General features: G+C 43.1%; 1 protein-coding gene across 4 annotated transcripts in view; it reads right to left on the bottom strand.

The window, feature by feature from the left end:
- LOC308294742 (pleckstrin homology domain-containing family A member 5-like) overlaps positions 1-17,923 on the bottom strand; it is a 119,683-nt gene that overhangs the window by 44,283 nt on the left and 57,477 nt on the right. For all 4 annotated transcript variants that reach the window (XM_080737561.1, XM_080737562.1, XM_080737563.1 and 1 more), the window contains exon 4: positions 4,534-4,617. In XM_080737561.1, the coding sequence (XP_080593687.1) occupies positions 4,534-4,617 (84 nt within the window). The remainder of the gene's footprint in view (positions 1-4,533; positions 4,618-17,923) is intronic.

Below are 17,923 nucleotides of genomic sequence, written 5' to 3'. Positions count from 1 at the left end.
GATTACAGCCAGATTACAGCGCACTGAGCACATGTGAAAAACAAAAGAGAAGAGAGAAAATACGTGAGCCAAACAGTTAAAACCAGAGAGAAGAGCGAAACACAAGAGTAAAGAAATGAAGAGAGAAAAACAATCGTCGACGTAGTGACGTAACGTCATGACGCCTACGTCGTTACCACGGTAACCAAAGCATACATGTCGCCGCAGGGCAGCTTTGGGCTGACGCTGTCTGAACGCACAGATCAGATCTGTGTCACTTGCAAATGCTGTGTGAAAACCCGGGCCAAAAGATCGGATTTGACAACCAAATCGGATTTGGGCTGGATTTGACTGCAGTCTAAATCCGGCCTTAATGATCATAGGTGAGAGTAGGAACAAAGATTGACCAGTATATCGGGAGCTTTGCCTTCTGGCTCAGCTCTATTTTCGTTGCAACAGTGCGGTACGGCGACTGCAATTCCGCTCCTGCTGCTCCGATTTCCGGCTGATCTCCCGCTCCGTCCTTCCCTCACTCATGAACAAGACCCAGAGATAATTTCACTCCTTCACCTGAGGCAAAGCCTCGTCCCCTACATGGAGCACACAGTCCTTCGGTTTCCTGCTGAAGAACCGTGGCCTCTTCCAGCTGAGGTTAACCCCAGGTTAAGTGATGTTTGTCTTTGGCGTTTTCCGGGTATATTGCTCCACACAGAGCTTAGACAACGATAATTATGCACTTTGCAGGATGTTGGAATGCAGTGGAATGTAAGAACACAATGTGACATCAGGCAGGACAGCATTCAAACCACATACACACACACACAGTCTGGTAGTTTATCTGCTAGGTCAGTAGGGCTGTCACGATTATGACATTTGACGTGTCATAAATAACCGTGATTAACAACACATTTTAATTGTGTGGCTTTTAGGGCTTTGTAAAAAAAATGCACGGGCAGATATGACAACTTAAATACACAAAGGTCATGACTGACAATAGCCGATACCAATAATCAAGATAAATAATTTGTTACTTAATATTTTTACTCTAAATCTGTTACAAAATAATGGAATCACACTACAAGCTTACAATACATCACATAGCAAACTTTCTCGACATAGCAAAGCTTGTGGTGATTAGTTTGAATAATTGTGATTATCTTTTTAATAGTTGGGATTATTTCAAATAATTGTGATTAGGTGATTATGCAGTAATTGTGACAGGCCTACTAGTTAGTTTAACCAGACAGTCTGATGATATTTAGGTAGTTAGTGTGCAACAATACACCGTTAGTATAGGAGGAAGAGTTTGATAACAACACAGTAGCATCCTAGCAGAGTGTTACCTGCTTAACATCACAACACAACGTTAACACAATGTTACCACAACATTAACACAGCACAGTAGCATCCTCTAACAGAGTTTTACCTGGTAAACACCGGCTCAATCAATGTTCCACAATAATTCAGGCTAGAAAATAAAGGAAAACACATCAAGTTCATCAGCTATGAAATAACAAATACAACTAACTCACTGAGTTCACCTGCGATGAAGTTTGAACAAAACAGTCAATCACTGTTGATCCTCGTGTAGCGCAGCGCATCATTTACATTTATGAAAACATGAACTGTCAAACCACCATTCTTTGGAACCAGCAGGGTGATGTGTGCGTGCGTGTGTGCGTGCGTGCTTGTGTGTGCGTGAACTTGCATGCGTGTGGAATGTCTCAGCAAGGTGCCGAGTTACAGTTGTGCTTTCATCACTGTCTTCTGAAAATCCTTCTGTACAACAGCTACAGTAAACAAGGTTTGAACAACCTTCTGGTGCTGAGAAAAAACCCAACACCCAGAGGAGCAGGGTGTTAAACAACATTGTTATGTGTCGATCGATATACATTCACATTAAAATAAGCTGCTCCATTGTGACAGTAATCATTGCTATTGGGTTTGTTCAGACAGTGTTAAATAGCTTTATATTATGATGATAGTAACCACTGCTATTGAGTGTTTGTTCAGTAACAATGTTAAATAGCTCTATATTGTGATAGTAATCTGTGCTAGAGAGCCAATTTTATCCCATCAGGATTGAGGTGATGAAGCAAAAAAGGCTAACACACTGCAATGATTACTGTCACAATATAGAGCTATTTAGCACTATAACTGAACAAACACTCTATAGCAGGGGTCTTCAACAGGGGGTCCAGGACCCCTCAGAGTTACTACAGGGGGTCCTCCAAATCTTCCAATCCTTTTTATATTAACAACTTGAACCCTAGTGTCCATATTCTGAGAACTGTAGCCAAAAATAGCAGATCTACAAGCTCACAACGTTGTGAGCTTGTAAATCGGCTATTTTCTGATGATTGTGCTGTCAAACAATGAAACTATATGGAATCTATGATAAGGTAGTGGGGGTCCCTGCTTCATCTCTCTCTCAACTAAGGGGGCCTTGGCCTGAAAACGTTGAAGACCCTGTCCCTGGCTCTATAGCAATGATTACTATTGCAATATAGAGTTATTTAGCACTGTTACTGAACAAACACTCTAATTTAGTAATGTTTACTATTGGAAAGGGGACACATGGGATTAGGTGGTTAGGAAGTTATTGGACCAGGGGTTTTCCATGATTTCTGGTTTGAAGCAACTCACAACAACTTTGCACAACACACACACACACACACACACACACACACACACACACACACACACACACACACACACACACACACACACACACACACACACACACACACACACACACACACACACACACACACACACACACACACACACACACACACACACACACACACACACACACACACCATTAATTGACAGCAGTTGTGAGAAGTGTGGACTGAAACCAATCAACAACGAGCAGAAATGTGTCACAACAGGAATTTGGAGAGAAAGTTGTGCAACAGTCAAAGAGATGAAGAGTTGAGCCTCGTGTTTCGGCAAGTTGAACCCAGGCATCATCTTAAACTGCAGTTACAATGAAATATAATAAGAGCAAGTTCAACATTGAAATGGGTCCAAAAGAGAGAGAATACAGCTGTGTGTGCGTGCGTGCGTGCGTGCCCACGTGCGTGTCCAGCTATGATCTCACATCAATTAAAAGCTTAAATGCTGAACTTGAAGTTTAAGACTTTCTAAAGGCCTTGAAATCGTAAAACATAATTTACACGGGTGTGAAGGAGAAAAATGAAGCCTAATGTATCAATTTCTGCCCAAAACAGTCAGTGGTCCTCTAAGTTTGCGGAGCAGAGCTCAAACCCACCCTCTTCTTAAAGCCGTAGTATGAAAGCTCTGTTCAAAACGATAGACGGGGGACACTTTTTGGGGCATCTACCAAAACAAACAGTGAAAGCACCGGTTCCGCGTCAATATGCCGACGGGCCGGTATGCCGACGACCTAAACCTAACCTTAACCCTAACCTCAGTAAAACTAATGCTGGTGAATGCTAACCTGGTGAGATGCTAACCTGTTGACGCTGGTGAGTAGCTAACCTGCCGACGCTGGTGAGTAGCTAACCTGCCGACGCTGGTGAGTAGCTAACCTGCCGACGCTGGTGAGTAGCTAACCTGACTGTCATCCTACTCGGACCAACAGACCTGCAGAACAATGAGTTCTTCCCGAAAGCACCAACAAGACAAGACAGTGTGTTTCAGCAGGTAAAGACCACCACACTACTGCACTGGCTGATGACTGCTGTTATAGAGGTACCGGTACATGACGGGTAGAAAATGTATGTATTGTTGTGCAAATAAACGCATTACGTTACATGCCATGCCTTTAAATCCTCTTTTAAAAGACCATGAACTTTGGTCAGGGTAAAACGTGAGTGACGGCCTGTCAACGGCACACATCATCGTGACTCTCATGACAACAGACCAACATTCTTCAAGGCCGCCTTGCAATCGAGACCAGAACAGTAGTCCTTTTTTCTTACAAACACAACAAGATGACACTATGTGTCACTGTGTTTGTTTCGAGAAGCTGTGTACATAAGGACGTCGTTTCTTCAGGTCTCAGATACTGTATGTGGATAAATGTGGCAAACGGAAACATGATGTCACTGTGAGGAGACGAACCGCAGACAGACGGACAGATAGGGTCTGTCACGGAGAGCAGCAGGAGTCATGTCCCCTTCCGCATCCATTCCAGACACCGGAGGACACGGTGAGATTTGCCGGTAATTAGATATAATTGCATAATTAAAAATGTAATTGTGTTTTCTGATATTTGGAACATTATGAATAAAAACATACTTGTACATTTCTGTTTGGGCTGATATGAAGAATTTTCATAATTTAATAACTTTGTACTTGGAGCAGAGGACAATCAACAAGCTAAAAACAGATCGTCCATTTCCCAAATATTTTTCAACATGAGGATTTTGAGGATTATGCAAAGATTGCGATTTTGATTATCTCAAATGATTGCGATTAGGCGATTATGCAATAACTGTGACAGACAGACAGACAGACATAGTGACACAGCATTACGGCACTGCTCAAAAATGCTCCACAAATGAAGAAAGACAGCCGACTTACTGTTCACTGAGGACAAAGATGCAGTTGTCCTGCGACGGGCACCCGGAGACGGGGTGGTTGCAGCTCACCTTGCGCTCATTGTGACTGCAGAGAAGACAGGAGAGACAACAGAATGATAGGATGTTAGACCACCACTGCAGAGAAGATAGAGAAACAACAGAATGAAACAATGTTACACCAATACTGCAGAGAATATAGAGAGACGAGTTGTACGCTGTTAGACCACACTGCAGGCAAAGTACTCCCATGTTTTACTTAGGTAAAAGTATCAATGCTGCAATTTAGAAGTGCTCTGCTACAAGTAAAAGTGCGGAATTCAAAATGTACTCGGGCAAAAAGTACAAAAGTATCGGCGTCAAAATATGGTTAAGTACTGAAAGTAAAAGTACTCATTATGCACGACGTCCCATTTCACATGTTTCCAAATGTATAAACCACAACGCAGCTTCACAACGCGCTGTGAGCTTGTAGATCGTCTATTTTCAAATAGCCATGGCTGAAGTGGTTAATGAATGCTTTACAAACTAACTAGTAACTAAAGTTTTCAAGTAATTGTAGATGAGTAAATGTACATTGTTTGCCTCTGAGATGTAGTGGAGTAGAAGTAAAAGTATGGAACATTGGACATAATAACAAGTAAGTAAAGTTACATCAAAATGGCACTTGAGTACCAGTTACTTTCCACCACTGACTGCAGAGAACATAGAGAAACAGAGTTCTACGCTGCAGAGAATACAGAGGAACAACATGCTGTTACTGCAATGGAGATCCATCTGGCTTACAACACACTCATGTACAGACACGCACGCACGCACGCATGCACACACACGCACGCGCACACACACATTTTTATCACTGTACTTGTGAGGACATCAACATTTTACGAAAGTTATTTTATGAAAAAAAGAAGATACTGTATGCCATTCGATCCATAAACCGAGAAACTGTCGCTCTGTGACACGTCGTGGGCTTGTAGATCGTCTATTTTCGGTGTGCTGCACCAGCACGCAACTAAGTGAGAATCAGGCATGACTCTATCCCTAATCCCCTAAACCTAACTTCTAAATGTCTAATCCTAATCCTAACACCAACCTGAATATTATTAGTATATCGCATATAGCAAACGTATCTCTAAAAATGTTTTTCTTTTTCAACCTTAAAACAACCATTTCTCTTGTTTCTCTCACACACAAAGGCCGTTGCGGTAAAGAATGCCTAGATCAAGGGTGCCCAACCAGTCGACCGCGGTCGACCGGTCGACCGCGGGCTGGTTGCCAGTGGACCGCGAGATGATTTCGAATAAATAATGTATTTTTTGACTGAACTAAAACCCCCCAGCACCCCCAAGCACCGAAAAAGCCCAGCTAACTGCCCACTCAGCTGGGGAATGTGGCCAGCTCGTTCATTGATCATTGGTTCTTTGATCATTGGTTCATTGATCATCGGGATGTAAATTGATTTCTGCTCGCCTTTTCCTCGCCTTTGTTCCTGTGCGCCTTTTGTTCTAAAGATGTTACAGGGCAGGGGAGGGGATTTTGGACCATTATCACCTCTACCTGGCTGAAAGGTATGATACTGTATAAAACAGGCTCTCAGACTAGGCTTGAATCACTACTGACTGAACGCCAACATGAAGCGACCACCAGCAAAGAAGAGGCGCACCCAGACGACGCTCCAGTTCACCACCGCAAGCAAGCCGCCTTCGCCGCCTTCAGGAGACCTGCCTGCCGCCGCCGCTTTGGAGCCGTTTACGCCGCCTCCCGACGACCTGCCTGCACCGACAGTGGGGACCGAGGCGGCCTGCTTCCCGGACACAGAACCAGGCTCAAGCGGCAGCAACGCACCGACAGCAGCAGGGACAGAGCCGGCCTGCTTTCCAGAGCCCAGCAGCACATCCACCGTCGCGGTGCCTGGAACAAGGGCCGCGGCGCCCTGCGCCCCAGCAGTGCCAGCCAGAGGAGGAGTGGATGCGCAAACAGACCTGTCTGCTACACGGGGACCCAAAACCTACTATTTCCACAAAGAATGGGAGGAGGATTACTTTTTTGTTTATTTTAAAGAAAAACCAATCTGTCTGATCTGCAAGCGGAGCGTGGCTCTGGCGAAAAAAGCCAATTTGGAGCGCCACTATGCGACGCACAAGAAGTACGATGAAAAATTCCCCCCCAAAACAGCCCTACGAAAGACACAATTGCAGAAGCTGAAGGATGGATTCGGAGAGCAACAGGCGACTTTTACGAGGCCCCTCACCAAGGCACAAGCTGCTACAGTTGCATCGTATCGTGTCAGCCACGCTCTCGCAAAAAAGAAAAAATCCTTCACAGACGGTGCATTCGTGAAAGAGGCGTTTACTGTGGCTGCCGAGGCACTCTTCGCTGGTTTCGAGAATAAACGTGAGATTATGAATGCCGTCAAAGACATGCAACTATCACGGAATACTGTCACCCGGCGCTGTGAGGACATGTCTGAAGATGTTCATTCACAACTCAAGAAGGACGTCAACAGTTGTGAGTGTTTTTCCCTTCAGTTCGATGAATCGACTGACATGGTTGATGTGGCACAGCTATGCATTTTCATTAGAATGGTCTTTGAAGACATGAGTGCAAAAGAAGAGCTGCTCACTATCCTGCCTCTCAAAGGAACCACCAGAGGCGAGGATCTCTTCCACACCTTCATGGAGTTCGCTAATGAGAGCCAATTGCCCCTTCATAAACTCATCTCCATTACAACAGATGGGGCTCCTGCTATGGTTGGCCGTACTAACGGATTCGTTTCACTGTGCAAACAAAGCGATGCTTTCCCGGACTTCCACAATTACCATTGCATAATACACCAACAAGCACTGTGTGGTAAAAGTCTGAACATGAAGGAAGTGATGGAGATAGCTATGAAGATCGTGTGCTCTGTGAGGGCACGGAGCTTACAGAGGAGGCTGTTCCGTGCTCACATGGAGGAGACAGAGGCAGAACACACAGACCTGCTGCTGCACACGGATGTAAGGTGGCTGAGCAGAGGTAAATTTCTCGACAGATTCAGCGAGTTGCTGCCTGAAATTAAAGAGTTTCTCAAGCTTGGTAAACATGTCGAATATACACAGCTAGAGGACAACACATGGCTTTTGGATTTGGCGTTTTTAACTGATCTCACTGGCGAGCTAAATGACCTGAATTTAGAATTGCAGGGAAAGAATAAATGTGTGATAAACATGATCAGCTCAGTGAACTTGTTTAAAAGCAGAATAGAACTGTGGGCAAGACGGCTGCGGCGCAGTGACCTGCGCAACTTTCCTCACATGCAAGCAGAAGTTCAACGTCAGGGTGGGGACACAGCACAGCCTGATTGCACACGTTATGTGGAGCAAGTTGAAAGCATCATATCAGAGTTTGATAGGCGCTTCACAGACTTTGCAGCTATAGAACCTGTTGCAAGCTACATGTGTTTTCCATTTGGAAATGTGGATGTGGATGACATCGCACCCAAAGTGGCCTCACTGTGTAACCTGGACAGCTCTGATGTGGAGGACGAGATCCTCAAACTTCAAAGTGATATCGAAATCAAATCCAGGGCAACAAAGCTAGGGACTAAGGGAGAGTTCTGGGAGCTATTAATGCCTGAAAAGTATCCTAACCTCAGGAGATGTGCCATGAACATAACTGCTTTTTTTGGATCAACCTACCTGTGTGAGTCTGCTTTTTCTCACATGAAGTTCATCAAGTCAAAGTACAGAGCCACAATGACAGATGAACACCTTGTGGCCTGCCTAAAGCTTGCAACCAGCTCATACAACCCTGACTTTGAAAAGCTAGCCTCCTCTTCCCAGTGTCAGGTTTCCCACTAAGGTAGAGACTGGAATAAAGGAGAAAAAGAAAAGAAAATGTATAAAAAAGAAAAGAGAACTATCAGTGACTTGTTGACATAATCCACAGATTTTGTGTGAGTGTGTTGTCAGTATGTATGCAGAGTGTGAAATAAATGGTCATGCTGTCTGTATGCCCAATGTGAGAAGTTGCTTCTTTTCTTCTTTCTTCTTCTTTATTATAATATAATTATTCAATTATAATATTATTGAATGAAAATATAGTAGGAATGATTAATATAATTATTATAATTATTATATTAATCATTCCTACTATACAGTATGAGTACAGTACAGTGAGTACACTGTTATAATCCCTATTAATATTTTCTGTTTTTCACGTGTATATTGAATGGGTATTACGGTACATTTTGGGCTGGTAGCCCTCAGCTAGGTGGCAAATTTTCAAAGTAGACCTTGGTTCAAAAAAGGTTGGGCACCCCTGGCCTAGATAAACCATTGATTGTAATGCGGTTGCATTGCATCTGGCAGCGAGTCTACACTCCTGTGATGCTACAGATGTATCTGCACAAGCATCACAATATGACACCCCGCCTCCCCCACACACACACACCTGAAAGATGACACCGACAGACTATGGTGCTAAAAATAGCCTTATGGCTTGATGTCTTTTTTCAAAACAAACACGTGAGAATGTACCTGCTTAAATCATCTCAGATATTATAAAGATAACTACTGCACTACAGGGTGCTAAGGGCATGGGCACAAGGTTATCTGTATTAAAACTATTTTGGTGTATCATATCGTTCATGTTTAATACTATTTAATACAATAAACACTGCATTCCTGAAAGCAGCAGACGGCAGTGCAATGATCTGGGGACCCCCACCCTGCACAAGTGCACAAGCACTTGACATCTTAATAGTTGGCATTACATTTAGTGACTCGATCTATTCCATATGCATGCTCACAACGCCTCGCAACGCGAGAAGTTGTGAGCATGTAGATCGGCTATTTTCACAATTTCTGCCTCTAATATTTGACAATTTGACCAACGTTTGACCAGAGGTACTAAAAAGGTCTTTAAAGTCCTTAAATTGTCAGTAAGAAATGTGCAGATACCCTGTATACACTTATACTGTATGTTGGTCTGTTTACTGTAGAGTGAGAAAACAATGTTAACATTTAGCTAAACATCTGGGGACCCCCCCAAAATAATTTGGGGACCCCCCTGGGTCCCACAGGTTGGGAACCACTGGGATAAGGCTAGTCACCACACAAGACCAAGTAATCCAACGTTTCATCATCATAATCATCATAATTTTCAGCTGGTGTTTGAATTGACCCTCCAAAAAATATTCATATTTTAACTGGGGACCCCCCACCCTGACAAGCACTTGGTAGGAAATCTAGGAATCGTAAGAGTTGAGGCATTACATTTATTTGACTCTGTTCCACAGATAAATACAGACAATTTGGCCAATGTTATACCAGTTTTTATAGTATAGATTGTCGATTACTTTTGATGCAGTAATGGTCTTTTTCTTCTCTCTTTTTCTTTGGAATTAAACATATCTCAAACGTCTTTAAATTGTCACTTCGCTGACCCCTGGTGACCCACCTGGGGGTCCTGTCGCCCAGTTTGGGAACCCCAGGTCTAGAGCAGTGGTTCTCAAAGTGGGGTCCTTCAGGGGGTTCCAGGGGGTCCCCCAGCAAAATAAGTTAACATAGCATCACAATCTGTTTAAGCACTTTAATTCTATATACAGTACATTGGCTTGTGTTGACCGTGCACATCTGCTATTTACATGATCATTTGGGCGTTCTTTCTTGACAGGTTTGAGAAGCACTGATCTAGACTGGAGTATCGTCAATCCCATAGACACGGAAAACTGAAATCTGCCTGTGTGAAATTCACTGCTCAATAGGCCGGTCACAACCCAGAGTACCCACCTGTGTGTGTGTTTTGGACAAAATCTGCAGAAGTAGCAGCAACATTGTATTAATTTGATGGTACTTCCTACAGATGTGTGACCTATGTGGCCAGCCAATTGTAGCCAATCGGAAGGGCATCTGAAAAAGCTGACGAAGCACAGGAGCAAAAACCTAATCCCTCTAGTCTAGGGTTTAGGATTTTAAGTTAACAATTCTGGTTCCTCAACGGTCCCATTACTTAATGGTTCCAGTTTTAACCATTACTATAGGAAGGTTCCAAATGAACACTTAAAGGTGTGTAACTCTGAGAGTGTAACAAATGGAACCAAATGGACCCGGCCGCCAGGTTCCATTTGTACACTCTCAGAGTTATGGTGGTCCTTGAAATCAGATAGACTCTCTTGAAGAAGGTCCAGGGCGACCGAAACGTCTGTCAATTGAAATAAAGATGAGCAGCTGAGCAAGAGCAGAGTGCGGGAGTTTTTGTTCATGAAATATCTTTTCATGATTTCTTCAGTGTTCACAGTCCTACGCACCTGCACCTGAATCTAGTGGATGTGCAAATACTTCCCCTACATAGGTCCTTGAAATCAAAAAGTTTGAGAACCACCAGTATTGTAATTATATAACAGACGTGAATTCCATACAGCAGCTACAGTATGACAGTGTGATAAAACCCCCCGTTCCGGAAACGGTTTCAAATGTGATGGAACCACCAGATTCAAGCCGCTACAGTCCAGTCAAACCGTATGCCACCCAGGTCTGCTGTCCCACCCACCCACACACCCACACACACACATAACAGCCTGCCTGCCACCCAGCCAGCGGTGCCAATTACAGCCACCCACACTAACACAATTAGAACCCCATGATACAGAGAGTGAGCGAGTGTGTGTGTGTGTGTGTGTGTGTGTGTGTGTGTGTGTGTGTGTGTGTGTGTGTGTGTGTGTGTGTGTGTGTGTGTGTACCTGTGTGTGTGTGTGTGTGTGTGTGTGTGTGTGTGTGTGTGTGTGTGTGTGTGTGTGTGTGTGTGTGTGTGTGTGTGTGTGTGTGTGTGTGTGTGTGTGTGTGTGTGTGTGTGAGTGAGTGAGTGAGTGAGAGTGAGAGTGAGAGTGAGAGAGAGAGAGAGACTGACCACACTGCAGAGAGAGAGAGAGAGAAAGAGAGAGAGACTGACCACACACTGCAGAGTCAGAGGCCTGGTTGGTGATCTAGGAACAGTGGAAGAGGTAGCAATACATAGACCACAAGGTAGAAATACTCTAATAATGGTATACAGTAGCTGACGGAGAGGTGCCAGAACCTCCTTGGCACCGCCAAGGTGCCCTTGAGAAACGGTAGCACACAGTGGAGGGAGACGACAACCTTCCCACACCAGCTATGCCACTTTGTTCTAGCCACTTTGTTCTATGGCTGTAGACTATTTTCACCAATGGTCCAAGTACAGTTGCAAAGGTACAAAAGGTGTACCGTAAGTGTCTCTAAAGTCTAAAATGGTTAAATAACAATTTGTCATCGGTAGTTGTAGTTGGAGTAGTGTTGTGTTGTTGGCATTTGTGTTGACATTGCTGCATCAAAGGTAAACAAAACTAAACTATTAAAACTGGTCAAACATTGGCCAAATTGTCAAGTCATAAGAAAGAGGCAAAAAATTAGAATATTGCAAGGGGTTGTGAGCGTGTAGATCTGCTATTTTCACAATATGTATCTGTGGAACAGAGTCAAACCAAATTGGATGCCTCAACTACTCCAATTCCATTTCATATGTACAGTATATATTATTTTTGGGAGGTCATGGCCTGAAAAGGTCGAGAACCACTGTATTAATCGACACAGAATGACATCTAGAGAGGGAAAATAAAACAAAAGATAGCGCTCAAAAGCTTCTACTGCCTTGAGTGCAGCTCTCCAAACTGTGACAGACATCAGAGAGGAGAGCAGAGCAGAGCAGAGCAGAGCTCCAACCTCCAAAAATAACAGGCCGTTTAAAACTGGGTGCAGGCTGGGTTAAAACAGCCTGTTATTGGAAAGAGCAAATAGGAGCGCTGAAAACACCGGCTTGAGTTTCAGTTTAGCCTGGCCAGCAGCCTGCCCTACTCTGTAATTACTGCAGAGAGAGACACACACACACACACACACACAGAGTTGGCAGTGCAGCAGACGTGTGGTCTTAGGGGCAGACTAACGGCACCAATTCTATTTGTTATCCCGTCACACACACACACACACACACACACACACACACACACACACACACACACACACACACACACACACACACACACACACACACACACACACACACACACACACACACACACACACACACACACACACACACACACACACACACACACACACACAGATGTGCACGTAGGCTAGCTTTCACTGATGTGCACACTGTATGCTAAACCTACATGCAAATCAGTGCATGAAGACTAGTTTCACTAACGGTGCATGTGGGTTAGCTTACAGCCATGCGCGCTCGCTGTACGTGCACATTGCCATTTAAACGCTGATGTGCACGAGGGCCAACTTGCACATAATTTGAAGCTGTAGCCAAGATGCACTGACGTGCACATCAGTGCACGTACAGTAGGCTCGCTCTGGTTGAAAGCAAAGAAAGTTATGCAAGGATGGAAACCCAATGTATTACACATCTAGTACATTCCAATGGTCCAACTCAAGGCCGAACAAATACTTTGGCTACCCAGAAGTCAGGAGTTAGAATATAAAATCCAAAAGGCAGATGGCATGAAAATACAACAAATCGTCTCTGTCGGGTGGAAAGTCCAAAACTTTTCAGGATTCAAATTCAAAAATATCACAAGTAGCAGATCTAAAAAATAAATAAATAAAATAAATAAACAGTTAAAATATGCCCAACAGCAAAGATATGCTGTAAATTAAATCACTTAAACCCTCTATATTTAGATGATGAGGTTCCCCCAGAGCTATGTAATTAAAAGGGTTTTATATCAGGATAATTCTACAAAGCCTGGTATTTTGAACAGATCAGCATTAATGTGCTGTACTGCAAAACACACACAGGGCAGGGCATGTCTCGTAATCGTACTCGATTATAGAGCCAGGAGATTTGTTTAAGACATGATTGCGACCGCCAGGTCGCAGTTACTATCAAAACCTCCATCGAATATCCGTCTGTCAGTCCGTCCGTCCGTCAGTATGTCCGTCACGTCACACTTTTGCCCTACTCATATCTCTGCCACCGTTGCCCCGATCCATGCCAAACTTTGCACACACACTCCTTGGCTGCCAAAACTAATTTCTCACATGTCCCTCTTGTAGCGCCACCATGAGGCCGATTCTTGCAAAACACATTTTTGGATACTGCTCCTACAGATTTTGCCCTAAAATCACGCAAAGCGGTACACAGTATGTCTATAGTCAGTCATGTGATCAACATGGATCTGTCCCATTTAGCGCCACCTTCAGGCCGATTCTTACATGCGACCTGGCGGTCGCTTATCTCCCGATTAGGGAGTCTTACTGGTGTAATAACACACATATGTGGGTTCAACTCGCCACTGGCCATTTCCCTGAACAAGTGCTTCTCAAAGTGGGCTCAAGGGTCCTTGAGGGGGTTCCGGAAGTCATACATCTTTGAAAACTTTAAATAAATATTTGAAGTCATTCAGAAAAGTCTGCCTCAGGTAGGGCTGTCACGATTATGACATTTTATGTAACTGCGATTAAAGATTTAATTGTGTTTCTCTCGTTGACAATTACATTTCTTTGTATATATATATATATATATATATATATATATATATACAACTTTACACTTGAAAAAGAACATTGATAGTGGAAATAGCTGATGCATCGCAACGCGTTGTGAGCTTGTTTGAACATGGAAACGATTATGACAGAACAATTTCGTTGATGTCAAATAATTGTGATTAGATGATTATGTAATAATTGTGACAGCCCAAGCCTCAGGTCTAACATCTAAATGACAGCTCAATGTCCCCAGACCCCACTTTGAAGACCACTAGCAATAGACCAATTTTAAACCCATCAATGCAACAAAAAGCAGATCTGCATTTGGAAATCATGGATGCAAGTCAACATAGCAACAGATCTGTAATAAAGACTTGGGGCAGAAGAGCTGAGAAGCTCTGCCAGAAGCAGGATTCTTTCACAGTCCCTCCTGATGTTTACTAACTTCTTACAGATGTGGATTGACACATGTGCTTGTAGATCAGTGTTTTTTTTTTTTTTACGGGCCACGGCAGGAAACATCAAAGAGTGGAATCTCAACCAGTCAAACTGGATGAAGTGGTTTCAGAGGCCACTCAACATTCCTCCTAAGGAGACACCACAGCATTACTCCTAGGCATATCACGATAATTGTGACAAAATAAACCGCGTTTTGCAATATTATCGCGATAATGAAAATACATTAACCTGGGGCGGAACATTTGCCAAAAAATTGCAGATCTACAAGCTCAAGTTGTGAGCTTGCAGATCGGCTATTTTTTGGCAAATACATTGGTAGAGAGTGAAAACAAGACTGTATCAAGTATGTATATTATAAGTACCTTTTACCATTTATAGATGGTTAACACATTCCCCGCCATTTAACAATACCTTCGTACTCTACCATGCCTCCAGTCTCCATAGACTTCCATGTAATTCATAGTGCACGGATCATGCACACCCATGCCTAGATAATGCACCACGTGTGTCCACATTGCTCACAGCTTTCAAACAAAAAAATCCGAATGGAAATCCGTTCAGGCATTCATGAGATAGAAGCCATTATGTTTTCCTAAAATGTAAACAAAGATGGCTGCCATGTTTGATAGATGGGGTTGCTATGGGGGTTAAACATGCAATTTCGCGATTTCTATCATGCCTACTACATTTTTTGGGGTCAGAAAAAAAATTTGAAAAAAATTTATATATTTTTTTCAAAATGGCGGAAATTCTCGGGACTATCGGGCCTGGCAGGGAAAGACATTGAAATAATCTCGGGACTATCGGGCCTGGCATGCAATGAGTTAATAAGTGGTACCGGATATGCAGATCGGCAAATAAAAGGTTAATTGAACCCAGTGTATGATGAAGGACGATATCACAATAAATTAAATCTCCACAATACGAACGTGTTTTTTATCACGATAAACGATAATATTGCTTATCGTCCCATCCCTAATTACTCCATGAATGTCCACACTAGTCACTTAATCACCTAATCACAATTGTTTTAGATAATCACCATTATGTTTTGAAGCTCACAACGATATGCATTGCATATCATATAATCATATCATATCATATTCAAGTCTTCAGGCTTTACTGCTCTTTTCCAGAAAATTCCATGCAAATGCATTTTTTCCACAGGTTTCTTTCCCTGTTTTGGCTTTATATTTTTTGCCAGACCCATGAAATGGGTAGGCCTACATAAGCAAATGTCGGTCTGTCCCTTTTCTATATAAAGGGTATATATGATGATGACATGATGATGACATGCCTACAAAGGCATGATGTCATAAATGATGATGACAGACAGGGGGTCTGGCACAACCAGGTTGACCTGGTCTAGTTTTTTATGGAGAACTGAGCGTAATTTTGCAGAAACCCGCAAATGGCAAGAAACCACTCCATTGCCATTGAAAAGCAAGAATCCACCTTCAAAATTCGAAGTCAGAGAAGGTTGTAAAAATTGCAAAAATAGCTGATCTACAAGCTCAATGTTCTGCCAATCCACTGGAAATGTACTGTCTTGCCCATGGCAGGACGTGTGAAGTTTTGAAATGGCACATAATGTAGTTTTTAATTGAATACGGACATGGAAAGAGGGTCGAGAGAGAGATGGAAGAGACACGCAGCAAAGGTCGTCGTGAACTGGACTCGAACCCACAATGCGCTGTCAGGCTTTCGCGGACCTCTAGGCCAGCGGTCGGGGACAAATTATCTAATTGGTAGCAGCAATATCACAGTCCTATGAATGAACCTCCATACAGTTACTGGGGACGGAAGGAACAAATAACAGAGAAATCCTCTTTCTGCTGGATTAGAGTGTCTGGCTGAAACTCCCTCAAGGACCCCTTAATTAGAGGGTCCCGGACCACACTTTGACAACCACTGCACTCAGCTAGGACGGCCCCTAAAAGAGCCTTAAATTGTCTTGCCGTCAGTGCGCATAAAAAAGTCATATCACATAAAAATGATATGTTACACATGAACGGAGGGTGTAGCGACGGCCAGCTTGTTATACTGTCCAGCTGCTTTCTCCCAGATCAAACTGCTTGGTCAGCACGTTCACGTCAGGTGTAGACCTTGTATGTCCAAAACAGTTACTTTTCAGGAAGTTAACCTGTGTTCCAATGGATCCAATGCAGTCATTATTTAGTCACAAGCTCTTTTTAATCCTTTTCATTGGTTCCATATTTATCACACACACACACACACACACACACACACACACACACACACACACACACACACACACACACACACACACACACACACACACACACACACACACACACACACACACACACACACACACACAGTAGGAATACGGAGTTACAAGATTTCTGCCTGAGAGCCAACATGGGGCGACTCTGCTTATTTAAATTGCATTTTTTAATTGGAAAATAAATTCCTAGAAAAGCTCCCCGCTCCCCAGAAAAGCTGACACACGTTTTTTTTTTCCCGTCCCCCGTCCGTCCACACAGAATATGGGAAGACACTATAGATGTTAATGTATAACGCTCCATGTATAACACAGACAATTAAATAGTAGGGATGGGACGATATGAAAATTTCATATCACGATTATTATGACAAAACAAATCGTGATTTACGATATTATCACGATAATCAAAATCCATTATCCTGGGGCGGAACATTTGCCAAAAAATAGCAGATCTACAAAATGTGACACGTTGTGAGCTTGTAGATCGGCTATTTTTTGGCAAAAACATTTGATAGAGTGAAAAAAAGTATCAAGTACGTATATTTTACCAATATAGAGGGTTTAAGTTGTACCGGATATGCAGCTCGGCAAATAAAAGGTGAATTGAACCCAGTGCATGACGGAGGACGATATCACGAGAAATTAAATCTCCACGATACGATTATTGTGAGTGTTTTTTATCACGATAAACGATAATATCGCTTATCGTCCCATCTCCCTATTAAATAGTGCACTGTGCATTTTCCCAAAATGGGCTAATAGAGTGCATGCACCGCACTGTTTGTCCCTGTTGTGTTGCCGTAGCTGACTCAGCAGTTCTCGTTCTATTCTGCTGGTCAGAGGGGTTTGCAAGCATAGCAGATTGGCTCACACACAGCCTCAGCCTGATGAGCTAAAAGTCTAATGTCTCTCCCGGTCTACAGATAATTCCCTTTAGTCTAGCGGTTAAGATGTTGGCTGTCCATTCGGGAGAGCCGAGTTCAAATCCCAGGTGTTACACAAGCAACACACTGAAGACCAGAGGTGGAAAGTAACTAAGTATATTTACTCCTACTGTACTTGATGCAGTGGTTCTAAATTTGGCTGTGTGGACCCCCCATCTGAAAATGTGTTGTGCCAGGGACCCCCAGAAGCAGTAATTTGAGTAAAAAAAAAAGGTTCACTTTGAATATAATATATGTTCAAAGATT

This window comes from Nannobrachium achirus, assembly GCF_963921795.1.
Source record: "Nannobrachium achirus genome assembly, chromosome: 11".
Lineage (NCBI taxonomy): Eukaryota > Metazoa > Chordata > Actinopteri > Myctophiformes > Myctophidae > Nannobrachium > Nannobrachium achirus.
Note: the sequence above shows the minus strand (reverse complement) of the source record. Positions and strands in the feature narration are given on the sequence as shown.